Genomic DNA, 20883 nt, shown 5'->3' with positions numbered 1-20883 from the left:
CCTCACCCTCACCTCCTTCCACCTATCGTATTCCCAGCGCCCCTCGCCCAATTTCCCTCCCCCTACCTTTTATATCAGCCCGCTTGGCACACCAGCCTCATTCCTGAAGAAGGGCTTATGCCAGAAACGTCGATTCTCATGCTCCTCGGATGCTGCCTGTCCTGCTGTGTTTTTCGAGCACCACACTTTTCAACTCTGGTCTCCAGCATCTGCCGTCCTCACTTTCTCCCATTTCGTTGCGAGACAGACTAGAGGTAAGGGCTGGACGATAGCTAATTAGCATTTTGATCTGAACGCAAGGCCTATCTATGTTGCCATTTAACATTAGATTGTTATGGAAATGGACTTTGAGAGGAGAAAGTGCACAGGAAGCCACCAGAGGATTGGATTATAATGTACTCCTTAAAAAAAACCCCTAAATTTCAGAAGACAATCTGCTAGGATCTGAGACAGAGGAATTCAATAGAAGTAGCGAGTCTGTTTTACTTGCAGCAATGCAGGCAGGAGCTGGTATTTGAATCAAAATGACTCCGTTTATGCAAATTTAAAATGAGGCTGTAAGATTTAGCTGGCTTGATCAAGAGAAAGAGACTCCAGTAAAGACAATCCTGAGGTTAAAGTGAACCAAGCTGGGGAAAAATAAAACAAATGGGAGCAAACCCTCAGGAGTGTAGCATCAACTTGGAGTAATTTTGGCAGAATTGAATATTTATTTCAGGGACAGTGTAAAGTTTTAACCATGGAATGAGAGACATTTTGTATTTCAAACATTTAAAGTGCAAAGTTTTGTTCCATATTAACCTATTGAAATAATGTTTAGTCAATCTGTTTTTAATTTGTTTGTTGGAGTTAAAGTTTTACACCGTAAAATCTGTCATGATCCTTTAAATTGGTCGCTGGAAATTTGGATTTCTTGACAATAGTTATCAGTTTCTGCAGACATTGTCACAATGATCTAACTACAAGAGAGAGACTCTGCTTATTAATGGAAGTGATGTGTTGTTTTGTAATTCAAAATTGTGACCTGAGTGAGTGTTAAGGACTTGGTTATGATGTAAAGGGCCAAATGACCTACTCCAACTCCAACACCTACTCCTGCTCCTCCTTGTTCTACATTCCCATTAGTCACAAATGACAAAATGTAATCTTTGGTACGCTGTTGTTCACCTATGAAGTGTGATGAATGCATGGTGAGATACAAAATGTAGATATAGTTGGATTATTAGTGCTTTATTTTTATATATAGACAATAATTTGTGTGAAACTCTTTTTTGGTGTAGAAATGAAATATCATGGCTGGAAATATGACAGGATTATCCATGCAGGCAATTGTGTGGGGCACTTGTGGTGCAGTGGTAGTTTCCCTGCAGTAGTAATGTATAATACCATCTCCGAACAGGTTGATTAGCGGTATCCACATGTTGGTCTCCTCGAGGGAGGAATATTATCTGCGATGAAGCCTATGGGTGATACTTAGCGGCTTACAGCAGGTTGCCAAATTGTTTCATTCTTGAGCCATTTGAGCCAATCTGTCTCATTAAGCCCACTGGAGGTTAGTGATGATTCCGAGATGAAATAGGAGCTACATCGGTTTCCTGTGCCTCTCGCCATTTTGATCAAGAGTTCTGTTTCAAAGGCATAGTGAGTGGTTAGAAGATCCTGGTATTGGGTAGGGGCTAAGTTCTCAAAGCTATTCCACTGTCCATGCCTCTGACCATCCAAAGTCTCCTTTACTGTGACCCTATTCTGTCCATCTCACTGATGTCCTCCTTACCTTGGCAATTCTAGACTTCACTCTGAGCATTACCAGATGCAGCTGTCATTCCAATTGGAGAGCTGCTGACTAGTTGCCAGTGCTGAGTAGGTGGGATTTCTGCTACTGGGGTCCTGTATCTCAGGCAATGCCTGATGTTACCAGCTAAATACCTGACACTTATTTCATTAGGTCCTGTCCCTCAGAATCAACATGTGTTTCCTACCTTTTACCAGGTAACGAGCAGAACCTGCGTTAATTCTTTTAAATCAAACTCATTGTAGTGGATGTAAGATTAACCTGCACAGCCGCAAAAGGAAGATTAGATGTTAACTTGCAAACTCTTCAGACATAAATATGTACTTTTTTTTAGACCACTACAAACTCCTCTTTGTGCACTAACTGAATAGACCATATTTCACTAAAGCACTAATTCTTGTTATCTTTGCATTTCTCTTAACATCTACATCTGACAAATAAGTTTAAACTTTATATGAAGTGAAACACAGAGTATAAAAAAAGATTTTATCTTAACTCAAAGAGGAAACTTTTATATATAAGCATGCGTTATGTATGAGTTGTTTTCTATGCTGGCTAATTGATATCAACTAAACTGAAAATCGATGCAAATGATTTGCCAGTTACCCTCCCCACCTCCCCCACCGGCCATCAATCAACATTAGGGACTGAAGCTCTTAACCGTACTTTTTTATTTTTGTCTCAAAGAATAACTTCTTGAAATCTCTCCTCACCTGTCTCTCAAAATTCAATAATAAGCCAGTTTGTCTAAAACATCACTACCTACATTTTGACCTGCCCTAAATTGGATGAATTCCTTGCTGATCTTCACTGGCTTCTTATCTCTCAAAGTGTCAAATGCAAACTATTTGCCGATTGTGTGAATCTTTTAAAGGCTTCATTTCCCCCTAACTCTGCAGCATGTGCCAGCCCAGAGCATTCATTCCTCCCTATGTTCCTCAATTATTGTTAGAACTGTCACTGTTTTGGTTCAACTCACTGAACTCTCGCTGAATAATTTTGCTTTGCGCTCTCTTTTAATTTGAAATCAAATGCTATAGCATGAATAGGAAGGGTTTGGAGGGATATGGGCCGGGTGCTGGAAGGTGGGACTAGATTGGGTTGGGATATCTGGTTGGCATGGACGAGTTGGACTGAAGGGTCTGTTTCCATGCTGTACATCTCTAGACTCTATGACTATTTATTTGGTGATGTATTTCTCATTTTTTCGATTTCTCATACAAATATACTACTGATTTCCCCTACATGCTATTTATACCAAATGAAGATGGAATGTTTCTTCAGAGAAGAATAGTTCAGAGATTAATGAGTTGACATCAATTGCTGCAGCAGCTGATGAATCTAAAAGATTTAAGGCTATCCAAGTACCTATGTTTAATAAAGTTTAATATTCAGTGGGAATGACACACACAGTGTTCATTTGGAGGTGCCGGTGTTGGACTGGGCTGTACAAATTTAAAAATAAACCTGTTGGACTATAACCTGGTGTTGTGTGATTTTTAACACAGAGTATTGATGATCTCGCTCTGATTGAAACCAACCTAGCTTGAGTCCACTCTTATTATGATTTTTCCTGGACCACGAAGCTTGATGGAAAATAGATGAAGAAATTGAGGCTTCAGTCACAGATTTGGATCTGAAAGAATGGATGCAGCCAACTGGCATCCAATTTAAAATTAGTTTTCTTTCCAGTAAACATGATATCTTTGTATCAGAAATCATTATGTTACCCAAATATGTACCCCAAGAGGAAAGTACCCAATACCTTGGTAACATCTGTTTTTTTCTTTTTTTGGACTGTCGCAGATTGAAGTGATCCATCTTTTACATTTGCGATCTGTTTCCATGGGTTAAAAGTCTGTTTGGTTATGAAGTTCAGCCTGTGTGGTAATCTACTGTTTGTGAATGAAAGGCGTTCTAAGAACTCCAACAAAGTTTCAGTCAGCTCCCCCATTTCATCGCAGTCTCTTATGAGTTAATGTTACAAATTTCCATATTGGCATCAAGGATACACCAATCATTTTAATAAAAGAATCGATGGATTTCCCTGCTCCTGGTTCTGTCAACTAAACTTAACCTGATCTTTAATAGGATTACACAGTAAACTAACTAGATATAGAAGGCCTTAATTTCATCCCCCTACAAACTGGTTACTCCTTCTGTGTCTTTTTGGATTAGCATGGCATCAGCACTGCTGCCAATTGCATACAACAATATACTGACCTGGTCCTTGTCTTTTTTTAAAATCACGGCCTGAATCAGTGCAGAATCTCTAAGGCCATAAGTGTTAGTTGATCCAATACATGGTGTGGTCAGAGCCTTGAACAGTTCTTGTAAAGGCAAAGCCCGGTGAGATATTTTTCTCTTTGCTCCTTTGCCAGCATTGCACGGGGTTTCCTCTCTTCTCCGGTTCCATGACTAAGCCAGTCACAAAGTCATTCACCTCCTGCACTTGATTTTCTCTGGGCTTCTCTTCAGGCTTTTCACCCTCTTTCTGTGATTCTCCTCCTTCCAAACCGCTGACATACACTGTGTTGGGACTCACTTCAGGCACTCCTTGCCACTTGCTTCCAGTTCTGTGGTTCTGATCATTGATCTAACATGTAATAAGATCATGTCTGGCTTGTTGATGGTAATGCACATCCATGTCCATAAGCATCAATGTTTACTAACTGTAATTTTAAATGTGAAATTGTATGAGTGGACAGCTCTGAAACCTAGGTTAGAGTGGTGCTGGAAAAGCACAGCAGGTCAGGCAGCATCCGAGGAGCAGGAAAATTGATTTTTCGGGCAAAAACCCTTCATCAGGAATGATGGCAGGGAGCCTCTGGGGTGGAGAGATAAATGGGAGGTGTGGGGGGTGTGTGTGTGGGGGGAGCTGGGGAGAAGGTAGCCAAGAGTACAATAGGTGGATGGAGGTGGAGATGAAAGTGATAAGTCAGAGAGGAGGGTGGATTGGACAGGTGGGAAAGAAGATTGGCAGGTAGGACCTGCACGTCTTTGGCAGAGTGGGAGGGGAAGTTGAAGTGTTGGGCCACGAAGCGGTGGGGTTGATTGGTGCGGGTGTCCCTGAGATATTCCCTAAAGCGTAGGTCCTGGGCCTTCTCCACTGTCACTCCTTCACCACCCAATGCCTGGAGGAAGAACACCTCATCTTCCACCTCGGAACACTTCTACCCTAGGGCATCAATGTGGACTTCACCAGTTTCCTCATTTTCCCTACCCCCCACCTTACCCCAGTTCCAATCTTCCAGCTCAGCACCATCCTCATGACCTGTCCTACCTGCCAATCTATCCACTCCACCCTCCCCTCTGACCTATCACCTTCATCCCCACCTCCATCCACTTATTGTACTCTTGGCTGCCTTCTCCCCAACCCCACCCTTCTCCCATTTATCTCTCCACCCCGGAGACTCCCTGCCTTCATTCTTGATGAAGGGCTTTTGCCCGAAACGTCGAATTTCCTGCTCCTTGGATGGTGCCTGATCTGCTGTGCTTTTCCAGCACCACTCCAATCTAGACTCTGATCTCCAGCGTCTGCAGTCCTCACTTTTGCCGAGCTCTGAAGCCTAACCAACTCAGGTCCCAGTCCCAATTCCATGTGATCTAATATCATGATGACATAGCTTTGTAGTTCAGTATGTATTCTTAATTAACCCTTTATTCCACAAGTTGTTGCTGCAAAGGAAGAAAGTTAGTTATTTATCTGAATTTTTCATTGTCTGTTATATCATTATGGTCCCTGAAAGTTTAAAAAATATCATTTATTAAAGCTAAAGTCACCATATTCCCAGAGGACGAGAGTGCTGTTCTCTCATTAGAGAGAAATGACTGATGGTTATTTAACCACCTTTAATAGGCAGCTGAAGGTTTGCAAGTTCAGAAAATCACTAATACAGAACAGCTGAAAATCCAGAAAATTTGAAATGAAATATTTTTAGGAAATTCTATTACAATATATTAAAGATTCAAAATGCTGGATTTGCTATTTTCTGTCTCATGTGTCATTTAAACGTTACCATAATTTCTTTCCATCTCCCTTGCTTTACAGCAATACATGTTCCTAAATGATAATGCTGAGAAGTCTAATAATTATGTTCCAGTAATTGTTACAAACATAAAAGACTCCCATATTCTGTTCTGTCAAAACTTAGAAAAATTGTTAACTTGGAACAAAGCTCTACAATTTTACTGCATTTAACATTTCACCTCTGTATTCAACACAGCATCAGAAAGATAGGATTGACCGAGGTTGATTGAAAAAGCATCTCAGTTCTTACCAGTTGGTTCTTGTAATTGCATATTACAAACAAAGGCTTTGATACGACTTTGATGGATATTTTTCATATTCTTGCTCCCTTCATGACCTATTGCTTCCATTTAGTTTATACTGTGCAATTGTTGTGATCACTAGTTCTCAGAAAGATATTCATGAAATGTTTATCAGCAGTATTGTTCGACAAGCCAATTTTGTGCCCACCACTCATCTCCTTAATGAGCAGTGGCCCATTTATTTAACTGCTTGAAGTTGGTTATGCGAATGAGGCCTTCAGCAGCAGACAACGACTGTGGCTGACAGCTTGAAAATTGCCATACTGTATGTAAACTCCAAGAATTGCAATTTAAAAAATGATCACTGCTTCTGGGCAGGAAGAGAACTTTTCCAATACAGTATAATGCTTCTTTTGTTTGTTTTTTCTCCTTCTTCGCATTGAACAGTGGCATGCAGAGCAGCCTGTTGTGGCACTTCAGCAAAGTCGCTGGAATAAATCAATTGCAGAGTATTCTTTTGAAATAAAAATCTTTTTGCTGCCGCGTTATCCCCAGTGATTCATCCAAGTGCGGAAAATCACAGTGTGGCTTAAGTAACGGTGGAAGTTGGCAGTATAGAGGGTAAGAAAGTAAGTATATAAAAACAATGATACACTTCATCACAGAAGTAAAATAAAGTCAGGTCTTGAGTATGGATAGAATATGTGACTTTCAACCTAGATCCTGGAAGATTAAGTTAAGAGTTTATTCAAACTCACATTTCTATGTTCTGAAGAGCAGTACACCCATGGGGTAAGATATACTGGAAGGAATGAAATTGCAAATACATTTATAAAGACAAAGTGTAAGATGTTGCTACATCTAGCACAATCTTGTCAGAGTTGAAGTGAGCATTTGATAATGTATTGCACTGTTACTCAGGTATCTTTGCATGCTTTAAAAATGAAATCAGAAATACTTTTTCTACCATTTCTCAATGTGATGTAACCTCATCCTGCACTGGCTTTGGTTTTATTGCATTAACCAGTAGTAGGATTTGAATATCTTGATTTCTTAACTCATTGGAATGCCAAATTTCTAAGAGATCCTTGAACATGAAGCAAGAGCTGATGATTCCTTAAGTTAAACCTCACCTTGATTACCCAAAGTTCTGTCTGATTGTGCTTCTACTTGTGTACAAAAAACCTACTTGTTGGTCACACCTCTGTTGGTGCATGTTCAATATAGCTGATAATTGATTTACAAATATCATCATTTTGTCTCCATTGGGCTACAAAGATCTTCATCTCGTCTTAAACCAGTTCTACTTGGATCTTGAATTGAGTTTAGTGGATTTGAACATGAGTGCAAATCCTAAGTTTGGAAATAAAAAGCAATCATTTATCCTTCTGATTTGCTTTGTTTGGGACACAATAGTGTTCTTTGTCTCCCCTGACATCCTGCATAGAAACTGGTTTCTAACATTTTAAATGGCTGTGATGCTAAGTGCTTCTCCCCTCAGCCCCTCGGAAATCAAAGCTGTTTAAAATTCCTGGGGGCAGTAGGTGGATGAGGATGTATTTGCAGAATACAGTGTCCAAACGTTTCAAACACCAGGATTGTGTGCAAATTCTGTTCATTGTTCAAAGGTCATGCCCATTCTTGTGACAAACGTGTAATTTAGAATGTCTGGATAACTGCAGCATTAATTGTCACTTGGATAATTTTTGTCGACATATAAAGTGAGTCTTCTCTCTCTCTCTTCAATTGTACAAAACGTTATAAACATCCTCTTGAACTAAATCAAGTGATTGCTTTCAGCTGTGAAGAAAACATTTTGGACAAATAAACAACATTACACCTAATGAAAGCACACTATGTAAATCTCTAATAAACATGCCTGTCAATAGTATAGAAATTCCTCTGACATAAAGTTGTGTAAAAATGACAAATTATACATTCTGATGTATGGACTTTAGCCACCATTATAGTAGCATAAATTTCTAGTGGAGTAAAAGTAAAAGTCAGCTTGATGCTGCCTCATACGTTTTGTACAACAAGAATGAAGATTTCAGCTTCACTACGTACTGGTCATGCGTGAATTGGTTTTCTCTTGCATTATCCTTTGTGTCTTTCTGCTACAGATTTTTGCGAGTTATTTTATGATTTTTTAACAACACTCCATTTCACTTTGTAAATCAATGTTCTGTAGACTGCTTACAGAAATGCTTAACTCTGTAGTTAACAATCTCAGACTGGTCAATAAACTGGCCAACCTGTATTTTATATCATTGTTTCGGCCAACATTGTTTTGCCCAACATCCATAAATATCTTTGAGAAGCTGGTGGTGAGCTGCCTTCTTGAACTACTACATTCCTTGCGATGTTGGCACACTCACAGCGCTGTTCATGGGTTTTGACCTTGGTAGTTGTTATATGGGCATGCCAGTTTACGACATTGTATCGGTTGCTTCTCATGATGAGCATTGCTGGCACCGTCCTCTTGACATGTGGAGAACTAAAGGTACTACTTGGTACTTGGGTGGTAGAGGAGAAGCACTTTCTGATCTAACTCTAAGTTCAACTAGTTAACATGACGTATTTTATTGCATATTCGCACCATTTGAAGATTACATTGATATCATTGACATTGTTTCAGAGACTTTGAGGAGTACTCGATGCCAGGTCTTGCTCCTTTGAGATACTAAGCTTTTCTGCCCACTGGTCCATATAACAGCAGCTGAAAGGGTGGTCTTTATAACACTTACAGTATTAAGGTTAAAGTCAAGATTAGAGTGGTGCTGGAAAGGCACAGCAGGTAGGCAGCATCCGATGAGCAGGAAAATCGATGTTTCAGGCAAAAGCCCTTCATCAGGATGAAGCCCTTCTGGCCGAAACGTCGATTTTCCTGATCCTCGGATGCTGCCTGACCCGCTGAGCTTTTCCAGCACCACTCTAATCACCAGAAAATGCAGTACTCACTTCTGCCTACTTACAGTATTAACCCTATTTAACCCATATGTAAAAATAGCATCCTAACTGAAACTACAATTCTACTACACAACTAAAGTCCTTAAAAATATGAATGGATGGAGCTCCTCTATGGCAGTTGACTGTTAGGTGTTGAAATAGTGCAGGCAGCTTTGTCTAAACATTTCAATTAAATCACAAGTAACTTCAAAAGTTGTACATGACTTCCAAGGCATTTATTTTCTGAACACTTTTATAGTCTATGTGGTGTTAATCCCCCACAGCATGATGCTAGTTTTGTAACTCATTCATTACTAGACATTGCATCAGTTACATGGCCATTTCCCATCTCTGATTCCTCTCTAGCATTCAATGGTAAGTCAACTTTGTGAGATGCTTCAGTGCATGAGCTGAAGGTAGTCACACAATGTTGTTAGAGACAGAGATCCAGGATGCTAAACCAGCAGTAGGAAGGACCAATGCTTCATTTCCAAGTCAAGCTGTTCGGTGATGTAGACATGAACTTGCAGGTAGTGGTGATCTCAATTCTGCTGGCTCAATTCTTCGAGGTAGTAGAGGTCATAAATTTAGGGGAAGCAAAAGAAGTGTTGTTGTATTACAGAAAAGTATTTTCAAATAATCCTTTTCAGTTTCAACTTGCATCCATATTCTAGGTTTATACTGCAACTTCAACACAATTGCAAATTGTTGTGTTGTACACATGACTTTACGTGGCATGTCAACTTTAGAGTAATCATCATGCAAATATGTAGTTATTCTGCAAATACAGATAGTTATTAGTCAATGTTGACTTCCTCTTAGTTTGGCTCATGCAGAATGTTTGAAAAATGAGCTAAGTTCAAAGACGTGCAGGTCAGGTGAATTGGCCATGCTAAATTGTCCAAGGTGTTGGGTGTATTGGTCAGAGGGAGGTGTGTCTGCGTGGGTTGCTCTTCGGAGGGTCAGTGTGGACTTGTTAGGCTGAAGGGCCTGTTTCCACACTGTAGGGAATCTAATGTAAATGGTTAGGAGTTCAAGCCTCACTCCAGAATTTGTGAACCTCTTAAACTGAGAGTGACTGTTACAACGAGGTGCCGTTGTTAGGATCAGTAATGAAACCAGGTTGTTATATCAGTTTTTAAATGTGTGTAAAGCTAACATGGTAGTATTTGAAATAGCTCAGAAAAGATTTTCTAGATTGATGCCTGGAATGACCTGATTATCTCATAAGAAAAGGTCAAACAGACTAAGCTTACTTCTATTGGACTCTAGATGAGTGAGGGGTAACTTGTTTCAAGTCTGGAAGGTCTTGACAAGGTGGAAATGGGACAGATTTTTCCTCTTGTGGGTGAGTCCAAAACTAGGGGCTACTCTTTTAACATGAGAGTTGCCCTTTTAGGACAATGATATAGAGTTTCTTTTTGTTAAGCATCTTTGTTTTTCTCTGACGGAGGAGGTGGAGGCAGGCAGATGGTTGTTAGATACCAGTTGCAGATTTCGTTGATATCCTTGACATTGTTCCAGAGAGTTTGAGGAGTACTCAATGTCAGGTCTTATTCCTTTGAGATACCTAGCCTTTCTGCCCACTAGTCTATATGAGAGCAGCTGAGTGTGTGGTCCTTATAACACTTACAATATTAATCCTTTTCAACCCATATACAAAAATAGCATCCTAACTGAAGCTACAATTCTACTAAACAACTAAAATCCTTAAAAATATGAGTGGATGGAATCAAGGGTAGATAGAATTTGGAATTTAAAGCACAGATAGATCAACCGTGAAATCGTATAAATCATAGTATCCCAACAGTGTGGAAGCAGGCCATTCAGCCCACACCAACCCTCCAAAGAGCATCCTATCCAGACCCACCCTGTACCCTATCCCTGTAACCCTGAATTTCTCATGGCTAACCCACTAGCCTGCATATCCATAGTCATTATGGATAATTTAGTAAGCAAATTAGCACATCTTAGGAAGGAAACTGAAGCGTCCGGAAGGAAACTCTTGCAGACACAGGGATGGCATGCAACCTTTACAGAGCCAGTCGCCCGAATGTGGAATCGAATCTGGGTTCATAACACTATGAGGCAGCAGCACTAACCATTGTGCCGTCCTAACTGAATCACAGCGCCAGGGACCCGGGTTTGATTCCTGCCTTGGGCGAGGTCTGTGCAGAGTTTGCAAATTCTCCCCATTCTGCGTGGGTTTCCTCCAGGTGTTCGGGTTTCCTCCCAAAGTCCACAGATTTGCAGGTCAGGTGAATTGGCCATGCTAAATTGCCCATAGCATTAGTCAGGGATAAATATAGGGTAGGGGAATGGGTCTAGGTGGGTCATTCTTCAGAGGGTTGGTGTGGACTTGTTGGGTCGAAGGGCCTGTTTCTGTACGTAGGGAAGTTAATCTAATCTAATGGTAGAACGGGCTCTAGGGGTTGAATGTTAAACATGGGAACACAGAAAAGAGCAGCAGGTGTAGGCCATTGGGCCGCTCAAGCCTGCTATACCATTAATAATGATGGCTAATCATCCAACTTGATATCCTGTTTTTGCTTATATTCCTCATCCTTTGATCCCTTTAGCCCAATGAAATATCCACCTCCTTCTTCAAATCATACAATGTTTTGACGCCAATAGTTTTCTGTGGGAATGAATTCCACAGGCTTATTATTATGCGTGAATAAATTTCTCCTCATTGCAGTCCTAAATAGTTTAACCCATATCTTTGGACTGTGACCCTTGATCCTGCACTCCCTCACTGTTGGGAATATCCTAATTTGAATGTTATTATGTAATAGATATTCATTCTTTATAAATTCTGCCCCTCATTCTATTCGGAAGCTGGTATAAAGGAAATCTATCCCTCATAATTTGTTTGGGTTTTTTTAGTCTGTCTCTGACTTTCGTCTCTCCTTTAACCAAATTATTGGCTTTATTCTGGTTATAATGTTTTGGAGGCATACTACTGACTACATACACCTTTCCTGTCAATGCTTGAAGGAAATAATCGCTTAGATATTTCACTATTTTGTGCCCATTCTCGTCTTTCCATTTCTGTTCTTGCCTTTTACGATTTTCACTTCTTCCCTCTGTTAAAATATTGCATGTTTTCTAACATTATTGTTCAATCTGTGGTGCTCTGCTTTTTCTATGTGAATGTATGCATTTGCTGCATTTTCTTATATTCATCCATATGATCCTCATGGACCTTCCTGTGGAATTCCTCCTTTTCTATCACTCAGTTTGCTTCCTGATCCATTTTGGGTCTCGTGTACAATGAGCTTGTTCATTTAGGTATCAGGTATTTTGCACGCTCAGCTTTCTATTTTCTAAGGCATGCCACACTCCAAGCATTAGCAAACAACCTCTGCCACTTTATTTACATACTATTGAACTAGGAGCAATAAAATCATGATTGATCTGTTTACTCCACATTCCTGTCTGGTCCTGAGGAGTAATATAGATGAAGAATAGGTGTTAATGATATTCATGATGGATGTAACTTGGTCAGCTGTACTGAGAGCAGACCCATGCAAACAAATATGGGGTTAGGGTTTTGGGGGAGAAGGAGATGGTAATCAAAATGGAGTACAGTGTCCATGGTTTGAAGTTGTTGATCTAAATGTTGAGTCCTGAGGGCTGTGAAGTGCTTAAGTGGAAAATAAGGGGCTGTTTCTTCAGTCTTGTTGGGTTATGCAATAATACTAAAGCACGCTGAAGACAGAAATGTTAGGTTGAGAATGAGATGGTATATTGAAGTGGCAAGCAACTGGAAGATTGGGTTTTGTGTTATTGACTGATCAGCCAGTCTACATTTGGTTTTGCCAATGTAGAGAACACCACACTGAACAACCATCATAGGAGGCTAGATTGAAAGAAGTATAATTGAGAGAAAGAATGAGATTCAAAATAGAACGGAATGAGTTAATTTGGACAGGAGCAGGCTGAAGCAATACATGTGACAAGTCGGTCTTGATTGTGGATTTTTGGAAGGATGTAGAAGCAGTTCATTTCAGGTATTAATTTAATTTAATGAACCATGTCCATCAGTTTCCAATGCATTTCCATCCTTCATTGAATAAGAAGTCTAATACTTCAGACAGTACACTATACTAGATGTGGTCTCACAAATGTTCAATGTAATGTAAGCATGACCTTCGTAATTTTATATTCAATTCTCCTCTCAATTAATGATAACATTCTGTTAGCTTTCTTCATTATTTTCTATACCTGCATGCTAATGTTTTGCGATTCGTTCACAAGGATACCCAGATCCCTCTCAGAGCTCTGTAATCTCTTGCCATTAGATATAAGCTTCTTCTTTACTCTTCCTGCCAAAATGGACTATTTGACATTTTCCCACATTATACTTCATTTACCAGATTTTTTCCCAATGACTTAATCAACCTTTTGTATCCACCGTTTGTCCTTTTTACAACTTACTTTTCTACCTATCCTTGTGTCATCAGTAAATGTAGCAAACATATCTTTGGTCCCTTTATTCAAGTCAGTTATTAATAAATTGTAAAATTTTAAGGGGCCGACACTGATTGATGTGACACTTTGATCATGATATCATGCCAACCAGAAAATTACCAGCTTCTACTTTCTCCTGTTTCCTGCTATATAGCTAATCTTCTACTAATGCCAATACGTTGACCTTTTAGACCATGAGAGCTTTTGTTTTCTTATCAAATGTCTTCTGGTAAGCCAAGTACAACACATCCACTGGTTGTCCTCTATCAACAGCATATGTTGCTTTTTCGGAGAATTCTAATAGATTTGTTACGTTATTTCCCTTCCACAAAACTATGTTGACTCTGCGCAATTACCTTTAACTTGTCAAAGTGTCCGACTATAATGTCTAATTGACTTCTCATATCTTCCACATGATAGAAGTTAAACTAACTGGTCCATAGTTTCCTGTTTTCTGTCTTCCCTGCCCTAGATTTGAATAAAGGAGTTACTTTATTTTTCAATTGATTAGAACATTCTCCAAATCTCCAGAAGTTTGGAAAGTTCAAAGCAATGCATCACCTATCTCATGTGTCTCTTCTTATAAAACTCTAGGTTGAAGTCCAACAAGAATCAAAGCCTTGTCAACCTGCAGGTCTAATTACTTGTTCAGTACCACTCACTTGATTGTAATTTTCTTGAGATTCTTCTTCCCTTGCCAGTTCTGGTTAACAATTATTTACTTATTCTCTCCAGCGAAGATTGATAGGAAATACCGATGTAATGTATCTGCCATTTCTTTTTTTTCCACTGTTAATTCCCCAGTCTCACCTTCTCAAGGACTAGCTTTCTCTGTCCAACTGTTTTCTTTTTAAATAGCTATAGAAACTTTTCATATTTTATTTATATGTTAATTTTCTCCTCTTTATTAATCTTTTAGTTCGTCTTTGCTGATTTTAATATTGTCTTATCTTCTCACCTGCCACCTACCTTTAAGTTTGATAATATCTTTATCCTTCTATAGTTAATTGTGATGGTGGGTCTTCCCCTTGCTATTTTTCTTTTTCATTGGAATATATCCCATGTATCTAAGTTATCCCCTAAAGTATCTGCCATTGTATTTGCTTTAGTTACTTCTTTATGGTATCTTTTAAAGTTAAATACTTAGTTTGTGGTCTAAGATATTACTGATGAACAGGTTATGGCAACTTTTGTTATCCATGTTAACCATTTTCCACTTCAATTTTTTGCATCTACTTTGCCGACATTATTAATACCAAGTCAAGTTGATCACTGGCTCATGTTAGCTCCTTGATGCTTAGGTTCATGAAAATTGTGCTCAGATTTTCAAACATATTTGTTCGTTTCTATTTATTTGGCTGAAACTTAAAATAACTTTATACATTCACATAAATCTTTCAATATTTCTTCATTTGCTGAATTTTAACCTCATTCAGATGTTCTGATGAGATTTCTGATAGAAAAACTACCAAAGATTTAAATCTTTTTACCTTAGCAATCATACAATTACCATTTTTTAAAATAACAAACTTAAAAAAACTATTAAAAAATTATTACTTACACTTGTGTCTTGCTAACAGCTTATCAGCTGATAATATTACAAATAATCTTTCATTTTTCTTCAAATGTAAATGGTGTGATACAAGTTTTTAACTACTTTAGAGACCTTACAGAGACCCATGTCTGGAGGTTAATGAAATGTATGTCTTGAGATCAGAGAACTGCAATGAGCTAGAGGCTAAGAAATGAGTCATTCTTCACTGAGTTGGAATGAATCTATTGAGCTGTCATCAAGTTGTATTCTAGCTTGCTTGCAGTGGCATAAGAAGAGAAAGGTATCATTTAAAAAGTGAACCATATAGTTTCTGGAATGGATTTCTGAGAATTATAATTTCTACTGCAAAACACACATTGGAACCACATTCAGATGGTATCAATGTCTTTGTCTCAACTTTGCCATCACTGCTCATGTTTGTTCTAATTTAGAGTTGGACTGGGGTGTACAAAGTTAAAAATCACACGACACCAGTTTATAGTCCAACAGGTTTAATTGGAAGCACTAGCTGCTTCTTCATCAGGAGGTTGTCTGATGAAGGAGCAGTGCTCTGAAAGCTAGTGTTTCCAATTAAACCTGTTGGACTATAACCTGGTGTTGTGTGATTTTTAACCATGTTTGTTCTAGTTTGCTTTGATTCATACGTCCATGGTATTAACTGGGAATTGTTGAAGTATACATGGAACAGTTGTAAATAAGGCTGCCTTATAGTCCAGTACATGTTTTCTTGGCTTATTAGCAACTGGTGTGCAAATCTGATTTCCATGTTAACTGTACAGACAATTTTATTACTCATTATATTGGAAACATTTTATAAATGGGAGTCTACCACATCCTAAATAAAGTTACCTTCAAACTAATTAACACTTGGTTAATTGTAATAATTTCACAGCAGATAAGGTTCTTTCAAAAATAATGTGTTTTAGCTGTTTGTTGTACATGGGATATGGATAGTACTGGCTGAGTTGGCATTCATTGCTCATCTCTAACTGCCCTGCAAAAGGTGTTGGTGAGCTGTCCTACACCTTGAATAGCGACATACTTTAGGGTGTCAGGCAACTCAAACTGCTGTTGTGAAGGGATTTGGAGAAATGTGTTCCAGTGACAATGAAGGAACATCAGTATAGTTATCTGGCTTGGAGGAGAGTTTGCAGACGATAGCTCACTGGCACCTACTCATCTTGGTCTTCTTACTGAGGGAGTGAGAATGGACTATTTTTGTGACTTAATTTTCTTTTAAAAGTTGCATCTAAATTAAAAAAAGAAATTGTTTATGTTCTAAAATATTCCATTTAATGCATGGAAATATATGTAATTGTGATTTAGTTACAAAGAATCCACAATCTGGCTAACTCTGTACACATTTACTTAATTGCATGTCGCTCTGTAGTAAAGTCTTATTGTGTATCAAGGAAAATGTTTGCTAGTTCTTTTAAAACTATATTAACGTACAGACGATGCATTAAACTTTCTGCTGTTGTTGTCACCCACCTTTGTTATAAGTGAAATATTGGCAACCTCAAAGGCAATATATTGTTAATAATGACAGTTCTCTTATCATTTCTTAAGATTAATGGTTGCAGAGAGCAACATTTGCACTGTGTTGGGGTTTGTTCCTTGCAGCATGAGTAACAGCAAGTGTCTGCTTCTTGATTAAGAAAGCCAGCACTGAAGGCTACCTCGAATTGACATTGTTTTCTCTCTGTCTTTTCAGTTCTGTTTGATGACTGCAATGGGAATGAAGGGCTGGAGTTTTCAATTTCTAACCCAGACTTTCGGGTCGAAGCAGATGGATCTGTGTTTGCTGTAAAAGAAATAGCAGCCCGCGTGCCAGGATTCCTCATCCAGGCAACATCTGCTCATGCACAGGACTTGGCTGAAGTCTGGATTGTGGGGGAAGAAGGCAATCGTGGTAGTGTTTTAAAGGTAACAACAGAAAATATCTAAACATGTATGCAAAACCGACGTGCATTTTTAAAATTCATTTTTGTGGGAAGTGGCTGTAGCCGGCTGGCCAGCACTTATTGCCTGTCCCTAATTGCCCTCGAGAAGGTGGTGCTGAGCTGGCTTCTTGAGCTGCTACAGTCCAGCTGCTGTGAGTTGACCCACACTGCCGTTAGGGAGGGAACTCCAGGATTTTGACCCAGCGACAGGTAAAGGAACAGAGATATATTTCAAAGTGAGGATGGTGAGAGGGTTGTAGGGAAACTTGCATGTGGTGGTGTTTCCATTTATCTGTTGCCCTTGTCCTTCCAGATGGAAAGGGCAATTGGTTTGGAAGGTGCTATCTGAGGATCTTTGGTGAATTTCTGCAGTGCATCTTGTAGATAGTACACACTGCTGCTCCTGAGCATCAGTGGTAAACGGAGTGGATGTTTGTGACTATAATTCCATTCAGGCTTCTTGAGTGTTGTGAGGCTGCACCCATCCAGGCAAGTGGAGAGTATTCCATCATACTCCTATTTTTTTACACATAGATGGTAAACAAGCTTTGTGGGGTCAGGTGGTGAGTTACTCGCCACAGTATTCCTAGCCTCTGATCTGATTTTGTAGCCATTGTGTTCATATGGTGAGTCAAGTTGAGTTTCTGGTCAATGGTAACCCTAAGGATGTTGATAATAGGGAATTGAGTGATGGTAATGCCATTCACTCTCAAGGGACACTGGTTAGATTGTGATGGTCACAGCCTGGCATTTGCGTGGCATGAATGTTATTTGCCACTTGTCCAAGCCTGGATATTGTCCAGATGTCAGAACTATACATCACAGGAACAGACCTTTTGGCTCATCTTGTTGTGCCAAGCATGATACCAAATTAAAGTATCCCTTCTGCCTGTCCTTGGTCCATCTTACTAAGATATTTATATCATCGATAGTCACAGTTGAAGTGCTGGAAGACTAGAGGTTGACTAATGTGGTGCCACTATTTAAGAACGGTGGTAAGGACAAGCCAGGGAACCATAGACCAGTGAGCCTGACGTTGGTGGTGGGCAGGTTGTTGGAGGGAATCCTGACAGACAGGATGTACTGTATTTGGAAATGCAAGGACTGGTTAGGGATAGTTAACATGGCTTTGTGCATGGGAAATCATGTCTTACAAATTTGAGTTTGTTGAAGAAGTAACAAAGAGAATTGATGAGGGCAGAACAGTGGATGTGATCTTTATGGACTTCAGTAAGGCATTCAACATGGTTCCCCATGGGACACTGGTTAGCAAGGTTAGATCTCATGGAATACAGGGAGAACTAGCCATTTGGATACAGAACTGGCTCAAGGTAGAAGACAGAGGTTGGTGGTGGAGGGTTGTTTTTCAGACTGGAGGCCTGTGACCAGTGGAGTGCTACAAGGATCGGTGCTGGGTCCACTACTTTTCATCATTTATATAAGGATGTGAGCATAAGAGGTATAGTTAGTAAGTTTGCAGATGACACCAAAATTGGAGGTGTAGTGAATAGCGAAGAAGGTTACCTCAGATTACAACGGGACCTTGATCAGATGAACCAGTGGGCTGAGGATTGGCAGGTGGAGTTTAATTTAGATAAATGTGGGGTGCTGCATTTTGGAAAAGCAAATCTTAGCAGACTTATACCCTTAATGGTAAGGTCCTAGGGAGTGCTGCTTAACAAAGAAACCTTGGAAAAACTCTATATAGGACAAACAGGAAGACAGCTAACTATCCGCATCCATGAACATCAACTAGCCACGAAACGCCACGATCAGCTATCCTTAGTAGCCACACGCAGACAACCAGCAACATGAATTCGACTGGGACAACACTACTATCACAGGTCAAGCCAGACAGAGAACAGCCAGGGAATTCCTAGAAGCATGGCACTCATCCACAAACTCCATCAACAAACACATCGACCTGGACCCAATATACCGGCCACTACAGCGGACAGCTGAAACTGACAACCGGAAGCGGCAGGGACAGGCCACTATAAATGCCGGAGGAAACACCACAGAAGCGCTTCACAGGAGGCTCCCAAGCACTGAGGATGTCACCTAGACATGGGACGAAAACGTTTGCAACAAAAACTTCCAGCTCGGCGAACAGAACCACAGCCACGAACACCCGAGCTACAAATCTTCTCACAAACTTTAAATAGACAAAATCTTTTCCCTGGGGTGGCGAAGTCCATAACTAGAGGGCATAGGTTTAGGGTGAGAGGGGAAAGATATAAAAGAGACCTAAGGGGCAAACTTTTCACGCTGAGGGTGGTACGTGTATGGAATGAGCTGCCAGAAAGCGATGGAGGCTGGTACAAGTGCAACATTTAACAGGCATCTTGATGGGTACATGAATAGGAAGGGTTTGGAGGGATATGGGCTGTGTGCTGGCAAGTGGGACTAGATTAGGTTGGGATATCTGGTCGGCATGGACAGGTTTGACCGAAGGTTCTGTTTCCGTGCTCTACATGTCTATGACTCCATGACTGTATATCTCTCCATTCCTGACATCTTCATGTGCTTATCGAAAAATCCCCTTTAGTATCTGCCTCCATCACCACCCTTGGCAGTGCATTCCAGACTCCTACCACTTTCTGCATTTAAAATAAAAACTTGCCCCTCATACCTTGTTGCATTTAAACATGGACTGCCTCAGTATCTGAGGAGTTGTGAATGGTGATGGACGTTGTTCAATCATTGATGAACATCCCCACTTCTAACCTTACGATGGAGGGAAATTTTGTACCTTCTTTGCAAATTTACACTTTTAATGGAATGGAATCGATTTCAATCTTTGATTTTATCTTTCCTGCACTGATGTTTAAAATTATTTCAGCCTGTTCATTCCAAATAGCCACATGCTAAATAATTTACAGTGTACAGAGCTTCATTAATGGCACTGACTGTCTTATAATTGTGATGAACAAGTAACAGAAGAAAATGAATTGGCAACTCTTGTGGAAAGTTATCAATATCAGTTGTTTTGTCTACAAAGATGCCAAGTAGACCTTTGTCCATGTGAAAGCAAGAGGTGCTGAATGTAAAAAAATGAGCAGTGACATCACTCTGGCTGATTAAAAAGCAGCCGATGCAGAAACTTGATGGATTGCCTATTCACTCCCTCTGATGGAGTAACAGGATGCCTGACATTAGAAAATCTAAATGCTGGGCAGCAGAATAGACTGAGTTGCAAGAAGTGAATTTGTCTGTCGAATCAGAGTTGTAAAATTCAAGGCTTTGGTGGACTCGTGAATTTGAGCAAGAGTCAGCACAGGGAGAAAGTGAGGACTGCAGATGCTGGAGATCAAAGTCGAAAGTGTGATGCTGGAAAAGCACAGCAGGTCAGGCAGCATTACAAGTTGGGGAGACAGGCCGCCTACTTGCGGAACGTTTCAGAGAACACCTCTGGGACACCCGCCCCAACCAACCCAACCACCCCATGGCGGAACACTTTAACTCCCCCTCCCACTCTGCCAAGGACATGCAGGTCCTTGGCCTCCTCCATTGCCAGACCATGGCAACACGATGCCTCATCTTCTGCCTAGGAACCCTCCAACCACACGGGATGAATGCAGATTTCTCCAGCTTCCTCATTTCCCCTCCCCCCACCTTATCTCAGTCCTAACCCTCGGACTCAGCACCGCCTTCTTGACGTGCAATCTTCTTCCGGACCTTTCCGCCCCCACCCCCTCTCTGGCCTATCGCCCTCACCTTAACCTCCTTCCACCTATCGCTTTCCCAACGCCCCTTCCCCAAGTCTCTCCTCCCTACTATTTATCTTAGCCTGCTTGGCACACCTTCCTCATTCCTGAAGAAGGGCTTATGCCCGAAACGTTGATTCTCCTGCTCCTTGGATGCTGCCTGACCTGCTGCACTTTTCCAGCAACCCGATG

At 40.3% G+C, this 20883-nt stretch overlaps 1 protein-coding gene across 2 annotated transcripts in view; it reads left to right on the top strand.

Moving 5' to 3' along the window:
• Positions 1-20883, top strand: part of cdh13 (cadherin 13, H-cadherin (heart)) — a 1069860-nt gene that overhangs the window by 333014 nt on the left and 715963 nt on the right. For both annotated transcript variants that reach the window (XM_043706651.1, XM_043706652.1), the window contains one exon: positions 16756-16967. In XM_043706651.1, the coding sequence (XP_043562586.1) occupies positions 16756-16967 (212 nt within the window). The remainder of the gene's footprint in view (positions 1-16755; positions 16968-20883) is intronic.

The sequence above is a fragment of the Chiloscyllium plagiosum genome, chromosome 17 (genome assembly GCF_004010195.1).
Source record: "Chiloscyllium plagiosum isolate BGI_BamShark_2017 chromosome 17, ASM401019v2, whole genome shotgun sequence".
NCBI classification, from domain to species: domain Eukaryota; kingdom Metazoa; phylum Chordata; class Chondrichthyes; order Orectolobiformes; family Hemiscylliidae; genus Chiloscyllium; species Chiloscyllium plagiosum.
This window is presented reverse-complemented; position numbering and strand designations above follow the sequence as displayed.